This window comes from Nerophis lumbriciformis, linkage group LG02 (assembly GCF_033978685.3).
Source record: "Nerophis lumbriciformis linkage group LG02, RoL_Nlum_v2.1, whole genome shotgun sequence".
Taxonomy (NCBI): domain Eukaryota; kingdom Metazoa; phylum Chordata; class Actinopteri; order Syngnathiformes; family Syngnathidae; genus Nerophis; species Nerophis lumbriciformis.
Window position 1 is genome coordinate 1,211,719 of NC_084549.2, and position 13,282 is coordinate 1,225,000.

Consider the following 13,282-nt stretch of genomic DNA (forward strand, 5'->3'; position numbering starts at 1 on the left):
ATGCACTCATGCAATATATGCTCTTTACCACATTTTATATATATATTAGGGCTGAAACGACGCGTCGACGTCATCGGTTACGTAAATACGTCGAGGACGTTTTTGTTCGTCGACGCGTCGCATATTTACGTCACACTACCGTCATGGCGGAGCGCAAAGCAGACGATGCGAGCGGTGCGAGCGAGGCGAAAAAAGCACGCCAAAAGTCGGCAAAAGTGTGGGAGTATTTCAATTAACGGCCTAAGAAGAAACGCTACTTTTACTCCGCTACTTTTATCTACATTCAGCTCGCTACTCGCTACTAATTTTGATCGATCTGTTAATGCACGCTTTGTTTGTTTTGGTCTGTCTGACAGACCTTCAAAGTGCCTGCCTTACTGGTGACGTTTCACTTCGTTCCACCAATCAGATGCAGTCACTGGTGACGTTGGACCAATCAAACAGAGCCAGGGGTCACATGACCTGACTTAAACAAGTTGAAACAAGTTATTGGGGTGTTACCATTTAGTGGTCAATTGTACGGAATATGTACTGTACTGTGCAATCTACTAATAAAAGTTCCAATCAATCAATCAATCAATCAAAAGTGTGAAGGAAAAAAGACCCTTTTTTATTCCAACCGTAAAGACTGACTGCACAGTTCCTGTCTTCACAATAAAAGTCCCGCTCCATCGCGCCTGTGCTTTCAAAATAAGAGTCTCCGAAAGCCAGCGCAAACAAGCTAGCAAGCTACGGAGTTTGCCGCCAATATATTTCTTGTAAAGTGTATAAAAACGAATATGGAAGGTGGACAAATAAGATGCCAAATAACAACCACTTTCATGTGGTATTAGACAGAAAGGAGGAACTTTTTTTCTCCTCCATTTGAAAACGTGGACGTTATCATCACTACTGTCTGATTACAATCAATGCAAGTCATCAGAATCAGGTAATACACCAACTTATATTCTTGTCAACATGAAAGAAAGGAATCTATATGTTAAACATGCATGTATAATTATTAAAACACCTTTAACATGTAAACAAAAACGGCAAAATAAATAAATATAAATTATATACTGTATATATCAATGTATGTGTATATATATATATATATATATATATATATATATATATATATATATATATATATATATATATATATGTGTGTGTGTGTGTGTGTGTGTATATATATATATATATATATATATATATATATATATATATACTCACAATGTGTATATTGTACATATTACAAATTGTTATGAAGGTGTCTGTTACTACATTATGTGTGTATATATATATATACATATATATATATATACTCACAGTGTGTATAATGTACATATTACATATTTTTATGAAGGTGTCTGTTACTACATTATATATATACTTGCAGTGTGTATATTGTACATATTGTTATGTACAAAAATGTAGGTTATAGTTTGATTTAGCATGCTGATTGACTGTTCATTTATTCATCTAGCCTATTTCTATTCATTTGTCCATCAGTCAAATATTTTTAAAGACTATTCCAATTGTTTACTGACTATTTATATCTGTGTGTGGCATTGCATTAGTCTTTTACAAGCTTCTCATCTTATTCTACACAATAAGATGGACGCCGTCCAATTTTGAATAATCAAAAAAAATTTCAAAATTTCCAAACTTCCCGAGTTTAACTTCCCGTGGTAAATTTCCAGAATGTTTCCGGAAATTTACCGGAAACTTTCCACCCCTTTGCATACCTGCCAACTACTCCCGTTTTCCCGTAATTAGTACGGTTTTCATCAACCTATTCCGGGTTACGGTTGCAGTGATAAAAAATACGGTTTTTCATTAATTAAAAAAAAAAATTGTTTTTAAAGTTTTATTCACGAAATCGCGTAACAACAATGACAATCGACACTGCTTCCCGTAACTTCCTATCGAGCCATTCCGAATGCCATGCGCGAGGCTATTTATAGCACCGCTGCCAAGCACGAGGCACCAGTTGCCATTGTTTCCAAACGAGCGAACGATCATGGAATCAGCCGGAGAAAAATCGCAAACGAGTCTTAAACCGAAAAGAAAACTGCAGTCATTCCGTGAAGAATATTCAAAAGCCTATCCGGGAATAATTATCCGTTCCAAAAAGGGTGAAAACTACGCGAATTGCACCTTGTGCAGACAAGATTTTTCGATCGGACACGGAGGAATTAGCGATGTAAAAGACCACGTTGGGACAAAAAAACACAAGTCTAATGCCGTTGCTAGCGATACAAGTGGAAAACTTTCAACGTTTTTCGTCGCCCAAACAGATTCTTTGGATGTGATAAATGCCGAAGTTTTATTTATGATGCTATTGAATTACATTTTAATGAAGTAAACTTATCATAACGTTACCATATCATTTTTGCAGTATGATCAATCTGATAGAATAAATTCGGATTTTAGCCACAAAAAGGTAATGACACCAATGTTATCTATTGGAATTGTTTAGTACTGTTATACTGTTAAAATTGTTTATACTATTTATGCTTTCAAGTCCAAGTTGAAGAAATCTTGTTAAATGTTGACAGCATAACTACCAAAATACAGAAGTATGTCCTTAATATTTTTGCAGTGCTATTTCTGTTGAAAAGTTCAAATGATTACATTAGAGATGCGATGTGCCACTTTTCAAGTGTCTGATGGCTTAAATTAATTTTCATTAATTTTTCATATTTTGAATTCTTTTGAAAGGCTTACAAGAAAACTACATTTGAATTGTAATTCCATGCTATTGACAGGACTATTAATTTTAATGAAGTTAGCTTACCATGTTTACAGTATGATAATTGTGATAGAAATGTGAATTTTAGGCACAGAATATTTTATACAATTGAACAAGGCAGTAGATTATACAAGCTTGGACAGAAAGTTAATAATGACACCAATTTTTTTTTTATGGAATTGTTTAGTACTGTTTTACCATTTGTTTACTGTGAAAAGTGTTTATACTTTCAATTAACAAATTGAAGTCTTGTGAAAGGTTGACAGGATAACTGGCATTAACTGTCAAAATAATTTCAAACTATTGAAGTTATCTTACATAATAAACATGTCAATCAACCCATATGATTTTTGCTGTAATATTTTTGTTTTGAAAAGTCACTGTGACTGATAGAAAAGTGATGGTTTTAGCAACATTTTAACCTGTCTGAATGCTAATAATCATTTTGCGTCGGGGGACGACCTGAACCCCCCACCAGGACTTTGTCCTGGCCCTACCGGGGCCTGCGGCCCCTGGACCCTGGCTACTAGGTTTTTCTGATTTCAAAAGTTGGCAGGTATGCCTTTGCAAGCCTAGTTCAGACAGTCAGTCAGCAGTATGGGCTCTGGTTCTGCTGGGTAGAAGTCTGTTTGCATGTGGCAAGGTCGGGCTTGATCAGGGGGATTCCCACAATCCTTTGTGATCGAAGGTTACTTTACCTTTTTTTCATTTTTTTTTTTCATCTCTTACCTTTTCTGCCAGAGCCTTTTGAGCCCAAAACTGTCGGCCCTCGTTTTTTTAATAAAGCTGAAGTCAGCACCAGCCATGTAAACATAAGAAAGAAGCCTGCCCATTCTTCATTCATATCCAGCGTCCGGCTGGCCTTTCTCCGGTCTGACCTACATTTCTCCATCCCTCAGAGAGGAGAGTGGAGCTGGGATAGCATCGCATATGGGACTGATCAGTCAAGCATTTCTTTGCTTGGAGACATTCATGCAGCTTGCCCTTCACTGCAAGCCAAACCCTTTGTGGCGCTCGGCCCAACAGCCAGTGTTTGGATAACTCTGTGTGTGTGTGTGTGTGTGTGTGTGTGCGTGTGTGTGTGTGTGCACGCGTGTGGGTTCATAGCCCTTTGCACGCACAAGTGTACATTTCCACGGAGTAAGGTCGTAGCGTCCGTCTGTCTTATTTGCTGATATCTGCTGTGGTTTGACTTAATCAGAACAAAATGGCTCAGAGTCTGAACAAATCATCCATGGCCTTCATACTGGGAATGTTTTCAAGTGGAAAGCTATTAAGGGAAGCATTGTTGACGTACAAGAGGGCATTCGTCCTTCTGGTCTTTGCCCATCTTTGTTAGCTTTGGAGACAATAATGGACTTCAAAGTGCATTGTTGACTCCTTTTCACAGGACGGTAAATGTAAAGTTAAAAAAAGTTAAAGTAGCAATGATTGTCACACACACACACTCGGTGTGGCGAAATTATTCTCTGCATTTGACCCATCCCCTTGTTCACCCCCTGGGAGGAGAGGGGAGCAGTGGGCAGCAGCGGTGCCGCGCCCGGGAATCATTTTTGGTGATTTAACCCCCAATTCCAAGCCTTGATGCTGAGTGCCAACACTCTTAGAAATAAGGGTTCTTCTACAAGGGCTGAGGTTCTAACTGGAACCATTTGCTTCTGAAAAACCCTTTCCCGAAGAAAGGGTTTTTCAAGGGTTCTTGGTAACGCTAATGGTTCCAGTAAGAACCATTTTGATCCAGAGAACCCTTTAAAACCCCTTTTCTGAATAAGTGGTTTTAAAAGGGTTCTCACTAACACTAAGGGTTCCAGTAAGAACTATTTTGATCCAGAGAACCGTTTTTGGAAGAAAGAGTTCTTCAGGGATTGTTGAAAGCATGGGTAAGATCCTGTGTCACCAGGGACATACTTCCTGATAACATTTGCCAATAATGGTGCCTATCTTTAAATAAATGTTTTTCTCATTAAAATGTTTTGAATGTTTGTTCAATGTCAACATGATAAATGACCACAATATAATATGAACTAAACTGATCTGTAGAATACAATATGGTTCTTTATAGAACCCTCAGAAGACAAGACGGTTATCGGTGAAAACCTTTGAAAAGGGATGTTTTTAGAACCCCCTGTGTCAGGTCTAGATGAAACCCTTGAAACATGAAAGGGTTCTTAGTGGAACTCCCTGCATGGGTTCTAGATGAAACCCTTGACAAATGAAAGGGTTCTTAGTGGAACTCCCTGCATGGGTTCTAGATGAAACCCTTGACAAACGAAAGGGTTCTTAGTGGAACTCCCTGTGTGGGTTCTAGATGAAACCCTTGAAATACGAAAGGGTTCTTAGTGGAACTCCCTGCGTGGGTTCTAGATGAAAGTCTTGAAATACAAAAGGGTTCTTAGTGGAACTCCCTGTGTGGGTTCTAGATGAAACCCTTGAAATACGAAAGGGTTCTTAGTGGAACTCCCTGTGTGGGTTCTAAATGAAACCCTTGAAATACGAAAGGGTTCTTAGTGGAACTCCCTGTGTGGGTTCTAGATGAAACCCTTGAAACATGAAAGGGTTCTTAGTGGAACTCCCTGCGTGGGTTTTTTGTAGAACCTCTCATGGGGGGTTCTGGGTGGAACCTTACACACACAGTTCTAGGTAGAACCCTCCAAAAGGGTTCCAGGTGGAACCTTTATAAAAAGGTTCTACCTGGAGCCAAAAAGGGTTCTCCTATGAGGACGAGCCGAAGAACCTTATATGGTTCTACTTAGCACTTTTATTTCTAAGAGTGAAGCAGGGAAGTAATGCCTCTCATTTTTATAGTCTTTGGTATGACTCGGCCGAGGTTTGAACTCACAACCTGTCATGTCTGTGTAATCATGTTTTGTTTTAAGTCATGTTTTGTTTAGTTATAGGACTCTTTAGTTTCTGTCTTTTCACTCCCTTGTCTTGTTTCCATGATTACCCCATTAGTTTCACCTGTTCCACGTTTGGACTCATTGTGCACTCTTGATTGTCACCATAGCAACCCATTAGTTTTCACCTGTCACGTCACGCACCTGTTTCACGTTTTGAGTCACGCACCTGTTTTCGTTAATCAAGTCTGTAGTATTTAAGTTCATTGTTTTTAGTTTGTCTTGCTGGTGACATCCCCACATTTATGCTCGACACATTTCTAACTCCTTTTCATGTCCATCGTTCACGCTGCTCCTTTTTTGTCCATGCCAAGTAAGTTTTCTTTATTCAAGCCATAGTTTGCAAGTTTTGTTTAATTGTTCATAGTTTCTGCCCTTGTGCAAGTTTTGTGTTTATAGTCAAGTTTTGTACTTCCTGCCCTTGTGCGCGCCTTTAGTTTGTCCCTTTTGTTATTGTAAAATTAAATATGTATTCACCTGCAAGTCATATCTGGTCCAAATGTTCATTTGCACCACGGGAGAACAAACCACGCCTAAGTCCAAGTCCTGACACAACCTAACGATCTCAGGGTGGGCACTCTAACCACTAGGCCACTGAGTGGGGCTTACCTTCTGGTACCTGCTGATCTGTATTTGGGATCTGCATAAATCCTGAAAAATTGCGCGCGTCCGCCTTTGTAGTCCGTGACGACACCGTAGTCGATAAGTTTCTTTTTTTTCTCTATCTTCTTGTTATGTGACATTCATCCTCCACTGTTGCCATTTCTAATATAAAGTAGTGTAAAGTTCTTACTTATATCTGTCAGTAAACTCGCCATGAAAGCACTAAAACATACCGGTGTAGTGACTTTACATTATTCACCCAACTTGAGTTATTAGAGAGTTCTGGTGGGCCGGTTTTTCACTGGACACATTTCGGGTGTTGTTGTTGCTCTAGTGAGCCACGGATGAGGAGATGCTGCTCCGTTATTGATTGAAGTAAAGTGTGAATGTCATTAAAACAGTTAGCGCTATCTTTTGACACTTCTTCCACTCCCGTCCTTGCACGCTACACCGCTACAACAAAGATGACGGGGAGAAGACGCTATCGAAGTGGAGGCACATATATAAGACCGCCCACAAAACGGTGCATCCTGAAGAGACTGTCAGAAAGTGACTTGAAGAAGATGTGTAAAACATCATCTATGCAACATTTTGAGCAAAGAACCACCATCACATGTTATGTAGACCACAAGGAAGTCTTTTACATTTAGAAAATAATCATAATATAACTCCTTTTATGCACCTTATAATCCGGTGCGCCTTATATACAGTATGGAAAAAAGATAGAAAATAGACCATTCATCGGCAGTGTGCTTTATAATCCGGTGCGCCCTATGGTCCGGAAAATACAGTACATATAAAGATAGTTGACGCAGTGGTAGAGCTTCCTGTGGTTCTTGGCTGAGACTGGGATCTTGGACTGGGAAAGGTTGGTGACCACTGGTCTAAACAATATTGCCCTTGCATAATAATAATAATAATAATAATAGATTTTATTTGTAAAAGCACTTTACGTTGAGCAAACAACCTCAAAGCATACTTGCCAACCTTGAGACCTCCGATTTCGGAAGGTGGGGGTTGGGGGGTGGGGGCGTGGTTGTGGGCGTGGCTAAGAGGGGAGGAGTATATTTACAGCTAGAATTCACCAAGTCAAGTATTTCTTATATATATATATATATATATATATATATATATATATATATATATATATATATATATATATATATATATATATATATATATATATATATATATATATATATATATATATGTATGTGTGGGGAAAAAAATCACAAGACTATTTCATCTCTACAGGCCTGTTTCATGAGGGGGGGTTCCCTCAATCATCAGGAGATTTTAATGGGAGCATTCACATACCATGGTTTGTATAGGGCACAGAGTGGGTGGGTACAGGCTGGCGTAGGGGCGTGGTGATTGGCTCATGTGTTACCTAGGAGGTGTTTCCGTCAGAGGCGGCATGCTGTTACAATTTCGCTGCGCTTGTTGAGGGATGACAGGTCTGGACGGTAAATAATAAACAGTTTCTCTTTCAAGCATAGGTTGCATCTTTTATTACCACTATTGTAAGGTGTGCTGGATGCAAGAATTTGCCATGTTATTGAATATTCAACATTATTGTCTTTGAGGTCCCAAATGTGTTTGCTGAGTTCTGTGGTATTCCGCAGGTTTTTGTTCCTGAAAGAAGCCTTGTGATTGTTCCATCTGGTTTTGAATTCTCCCTCGGTTAATCCTACATATGTGTCGGATGTGTTAATGTCCTTGCGTATTACCTTAGATTGGTAGACAACTGATGTTTGTAAGCACCCCCCGTTGAGAGGGCAATCAGGTTTCTTTCGACAGTTACAGCCTTTGTTGGTTTTGGAGTCGCTCTGTCCAGGGGCCGACGGCTCATTTGCAATTGTTTTGTTGTGGTTTGAGATGATTTGTCGTATATTGTTCATACAGCTGTAGCTCAATTTAATGTTGTTCTTGTTGAATACTTTTCTTAGGGTGTTGTCTTTGGGAAAGTGTTTGTCAATCAGATTGAGGAATTTGTGTCCAATGTTAGTTGAGACGTTTTTGCTGTATGGGGGGGTTGTACCAGATGATGTCGTTTCGTTTTCTGTTCTTTTTTGGCTGGTTTCCTGGCGTGGGTTCATAGGTGAGGGTGAAATTGTATCCGCTTTCATCAAGGGCTTTTTGGTACGGGGGGTTGCTTGGTCAAATTCAGCTTTGCTAGATGACAGCATCGATAGCCTTTTATTAATTCCGGTAGGTATTCTTTTCGTGGTGGTGGGTGGGTGGTTGCTGTCATGGTGCACGTATTGGAGTGTTGTGTTGGGTTTCGTGAATGGTTGGTAGCTGTTATTTCTCAGGTTGAAAGTGACGTCAAGGAAGTTGACGGTTTGCTTGTTGGCTTCAGTCGTGATCCGTAGGCCGTTCTCTTTGAAAATTTGGCATATGCGCTTCTTGGTATTCTCGCTGCTCCTTGGCGAGGCGCGACACACTGCCAGTCCGTCATCACGGTAAATACCAAGGTACAGATTGAGGCTAGAAACAGGCCTGTAGAGATGAAATAGTCTTGTGATTTTTTTCCCCACACATACATATATTGCGCTCTACTACGGTATCGAGCACTATTTTTTGGATAACCTTATTAAGACATATATATATATATATATATATATATATATATATATATATATATATATATATATATATATATATATATATATATATATATATATATATATATATCAAGAGGGACAGAGACAGCTTAAGTACAGTTTTTTAATTGAGCTGCTGCATTTTGTTGGTTGGGTTGTTTATTTATTTTGAGTAACTTCTACAATTCTAAAAGGGGAGGAATGTAAAAGACTTATCTATGTTTGTCTGTTGCCATCTCCTGGTGAATGTTGGCTATAGTCTGTTCTGAAGTCTACAGTAAAGAGACGTACTTCATCCCTTCGCCTGTTTATTGCCTCCAACTCAATATACTACAACAACATTGCTCCATGCGGACCTGGAGGGGGCGTGGCCTCCAGGTCCGCCTGAATTTAGGGAGATTTTCGGGAGAAAATTTGTCCCGGGAGGTTTTCGGGAGAGGCGCTGAATTTCGGGAGTCTCCCTGAAAATCCGGGAGGGTTGGCAAGTATGCCTCAAAGCGCTACAGTGCATTTAAACAATAAAACAACAACAACGCTAGAACCACAAATAGCTGCCCCCAACAAGTAAAATAAATAGTAAAAAAAATAAAAAATAAAACAGCCTAATAGCTAGAACTAGCACACATATATCTAAAAAAAAAAAGAAGGGTTTTTAAGCCTTTTTTAAAAGCATCCACAGTCTGTGGTGCCCTCAGGTGGTCAGGGAGAGCGTTCCACAGATTTCCATCCGTCCTCACTCATTTGCGCTCACTCAGCTTAACTCAAAATGTCAAAACAATGCTACTTTAGTGCGGTTCACTCGGCGTTCAGACTCCTGTTTTCGTCATATGACCAACAGCTGTGCATAAATTCAGCACCTCAGTGGGCAGCTTCTGTGATTCATAGCAGGACCTGACGCAAATATTACTAACCAATTTTGTGTTGAATACGTCATCACACATATATGTAAAAAAAGTATTTTTTAAAAAGAAGGGTTTTTAAGCATATATTCACCAACTGCTGTAGAAAGTGGATGGAGTGCGATTCCAGTGTGTTTTCTATAGGCATACTTGCCAACCTTGAGACCTCCAATTTCGGGAGGTGGGGGCGTGGTCGGGGGTGGGGCGGGGGGCGTGGTTAAGATACGTATATATATATATATAAGAAATACTTAACTTTCAGTGAATTCTAGCTATATATATTTTTTTTTATTACATATATATATATATATATATATATATATATATATATATATATATATATATATATATACATAAATAAAAGAAATACTTGAATTTCAGTGTTCATTTATTTACACATATACACACACATAACACTCATCTACTCATTGTTGAGTTAAGGGTTGAATTGTCCATCCTTGTTCTATTCTCTGTCACTATTTCAGAACACACACATTATACAAATATACATTATAAAATCAATAAGAAAACGGGAGCTCTAATTTGGGAGCCTGAATTAGGATCAGAAGTTCCTATATAAACATTGCGCACTCACGTCGCCTTTTTGTATTGATTACTGCAGCTGTGCACTGGATTCATTCACAAATACAAACTACAACTCACAAACACTTTAGAGTTAGGCTCCACCATCAGAATGTGTACTTAAACTTATAAAGATCACATGGATATTATTCAGTGAGTTGATTCACCAAAACTAACCTGTTATACAGGAGGAAAAAGCACACAGGACGTTTCAATTGTTCACAGACTGGTCGCGCTCATCAGAATGACAAGACACTTCCGGTCTGCAGGTGATAGCATTCAATTGCGAAGAAACGCCCTACTGCCCCCTACTGACCAATGTGAATACTGATAAATGTGTAATGACAGCTCCAAAAACGAATTAAAACCACAAAATAAAATAAATAAATCAACACAAAAATGTGACACATTATGGGTGGGTCACATATGCATGTACAGTAGATGGCAGTATTGTCCTGTTTAAAAGTGTCACAACATTGCTGTTTACGGCAGACGAACTGCTTTACGGGGGACGAAAACTTGACTGCTGTTGTTGTGTGTTGTTACCGCGCTGGGAGGACGTTAATGAAACTGCCTAACAATAAACCCACATAAGAAACCAAGAACTCGCCCTCCATCATTAGCTGTTTATATTGTGGGAAAGCGGACGTGTGAACAGGCTGTCAACACGTCACTCAGGTCCGCATGGAGCTGGAGGGGGCGTGGCCTCCAGCGCCGCCTGAATTTCGGGAGATTTTCGGGAGAAAATTTGTCCCGGGAGGTTTTCGGGAGAGGCGCTGAATTTCGGGAGTCTCCCGGAAAATCCGGGAGGGTTGGCAAGTATGTCTATAGGACGACTTTAAACTAGAAATTCAATGCAAAGAAAGATTGTAAGAAATTTCAAGACGATATTTTCCTCCTTGTTAAACTAAATAATAATAATAATGTATAAATCAATTACAAAATAATTGTTTATCATTGAATTAACAATTTGCATGTAGAAAATGAGTCAATGTTGTCATGTCTGTGTGATCATGTTTTGTTTTAGTAATGTTCGGTTTAAATTTTGGACTTTTTGTGCACTTTTGTTTTGTTTTGTCACCATAGCAACCATTAGTTTCACCTGTCACGTCACGCACCTGTTCCACGTTTGGACTCATTGTGCACTCTTGTCACCATAGCAACCATTAGTTTTCACCTGTCACGTCACGCACCTGTTTCACGTTTTGAGTCACGCACCTGCTTTCACTAATCATGTCCATAGTATTTAAGTTCATTCATTTTCTGTTGTTCGGCCTGACGACATCCCCGCATTTATGCTCCTGCACACTCTCCACACCCTGATGACCCTTGCTACTCTTTTTTTCATGCCGGTTCCATGCCAAGTAAGTTTTTGTTTGTTAAGCCACAGTTAGTGTTTTGTTTAATTGTTCATAGTTTCTGCCAATGTGCAAGTTTTGTGTTTAAAGTCTAGTTTTGTACCTCCGCCCCTGTGCGCGCTTTTCGTTTATTCCTTTTTTGATAGTTTAAATAAATCATGTACCCACCTTCAAGCCTTGACCAGTCCAGTTCATTTGCACCACGGGAGAACAAACCAAGCCAAAGTCCAAGTCCTGACAAATGTATTGATGGATGGAGGAGATTTCTTTGAAGGTCATCTGTGCCTTCTTGTCACAGGAGCTGCTCCCGCTCGTGTTGTCCTTCGAGCTGCCCGCCATCATGCAGTCGGACCCCAGCTCGCCGAGCGTGCAGGCAATCTCGCAGACCTACAACCTCACCGTGTCCTTCAAGCCCCCCACACGCCTCTACAGGGCCACCGGCGTGGTGCGCGGCTCCCAGAACAACACCAACGCCGTCAAGGTGAGGCAGATGTGCACATTTGGGATATTGAAGATGAACAAAACAATGTTCATGTGTGACATTGGGATAACAAAACAATGTTCATGTATGATATTGGGACAGCAAAAAATGTTCATGTATGACATTGGGACAACAAAAACACTTTCATGTATGACATTGGGACAGAAAACAGTGTTCATGTATGACATTGGGACAACAAAACAATGTTCATGTATGACATTGGGACAACAAAACAATGTTCATGTATGACATTGGGACAACAAAACAATGTTCATGTATGACATTGGGACAACAAAACAATGTTCATGTATGACATTGGGACAGCAAAACAATGTTCATGTATGACATTGGGACAACAAAACAATGTTCATGTATGACTTTGGGACAACAAAACAATTTTCATGTATGACTTTGGGACAACAAAACAATGTTCATGTATGACATTGGGACAACAAAACAATGTTCATGTATGACATTGGGACAGCAAAACAATGTTCATGTATGACATTGGGACTACAAAACAATGTTCATGTATGACATTGGGACAACAAAACAATGTTCATGTATGACTTTGGGACAACAAAACAATGTTCATGTATGACATTGGGACAACAAAACAATGTTCATGTATGACATTGGGACAACAAAACAATGTTCATGTATGACATTGGGACAACAAAACAATGGTCATGTATGACATTGGGACAACAAAACAATGTTCATGTATGACATTGGGACAACAAAACAATTTTCATGTATGACTTTGGGACAGCAAAACAATGTTCATGTATGACATTGGGACAAAAAAACAATGTTATTTTATGTATTGGGACAACAAAACAATGTTCATGTATGACTTTGGGACAACAAAACAATTTTCATGTATGACTTTGGGACAACAAAACAATGTTCATGTATGACTTTGGGACAACAAAACAATGTTCATGTATGACATTGGGACAACAAAACAATGTTCATGTATGACATTGGGACAACAAAACAATGTTCATGTATGACATTGGGACAACAAAACAATGTTCATGTATGACAATGGGACAACAAAACAATGTTCATGTATGACATTGGGACAACAAAACAATGTTCATGTATTACATTGGGACA

General features: G+C 39.3%; 1 protein-coding gene across 1 annotated transcript in view; it reads left to right on the forward strand.

Annotated features, from left to right (window-relative positions):
• Window positions 1–13,282, forward strand: part of LOC133576727 (protein bicaudal C homolog 1-like) — a 229,702-nt gene that overhangs the window by 168,342 nt on the left and 48,078 nt on the right. Inside the window, exon 7 of the mRNA XM_061930088.2 lies at window positions 11,978–12,160. Coding sequence (XP_061786072.2) covers window positions 11,978–12,160 — 183 coding nt within the window. The remainder of the gene's footprint in view (window positions 1–11,977; window positions 12,161–13,282) is intronic.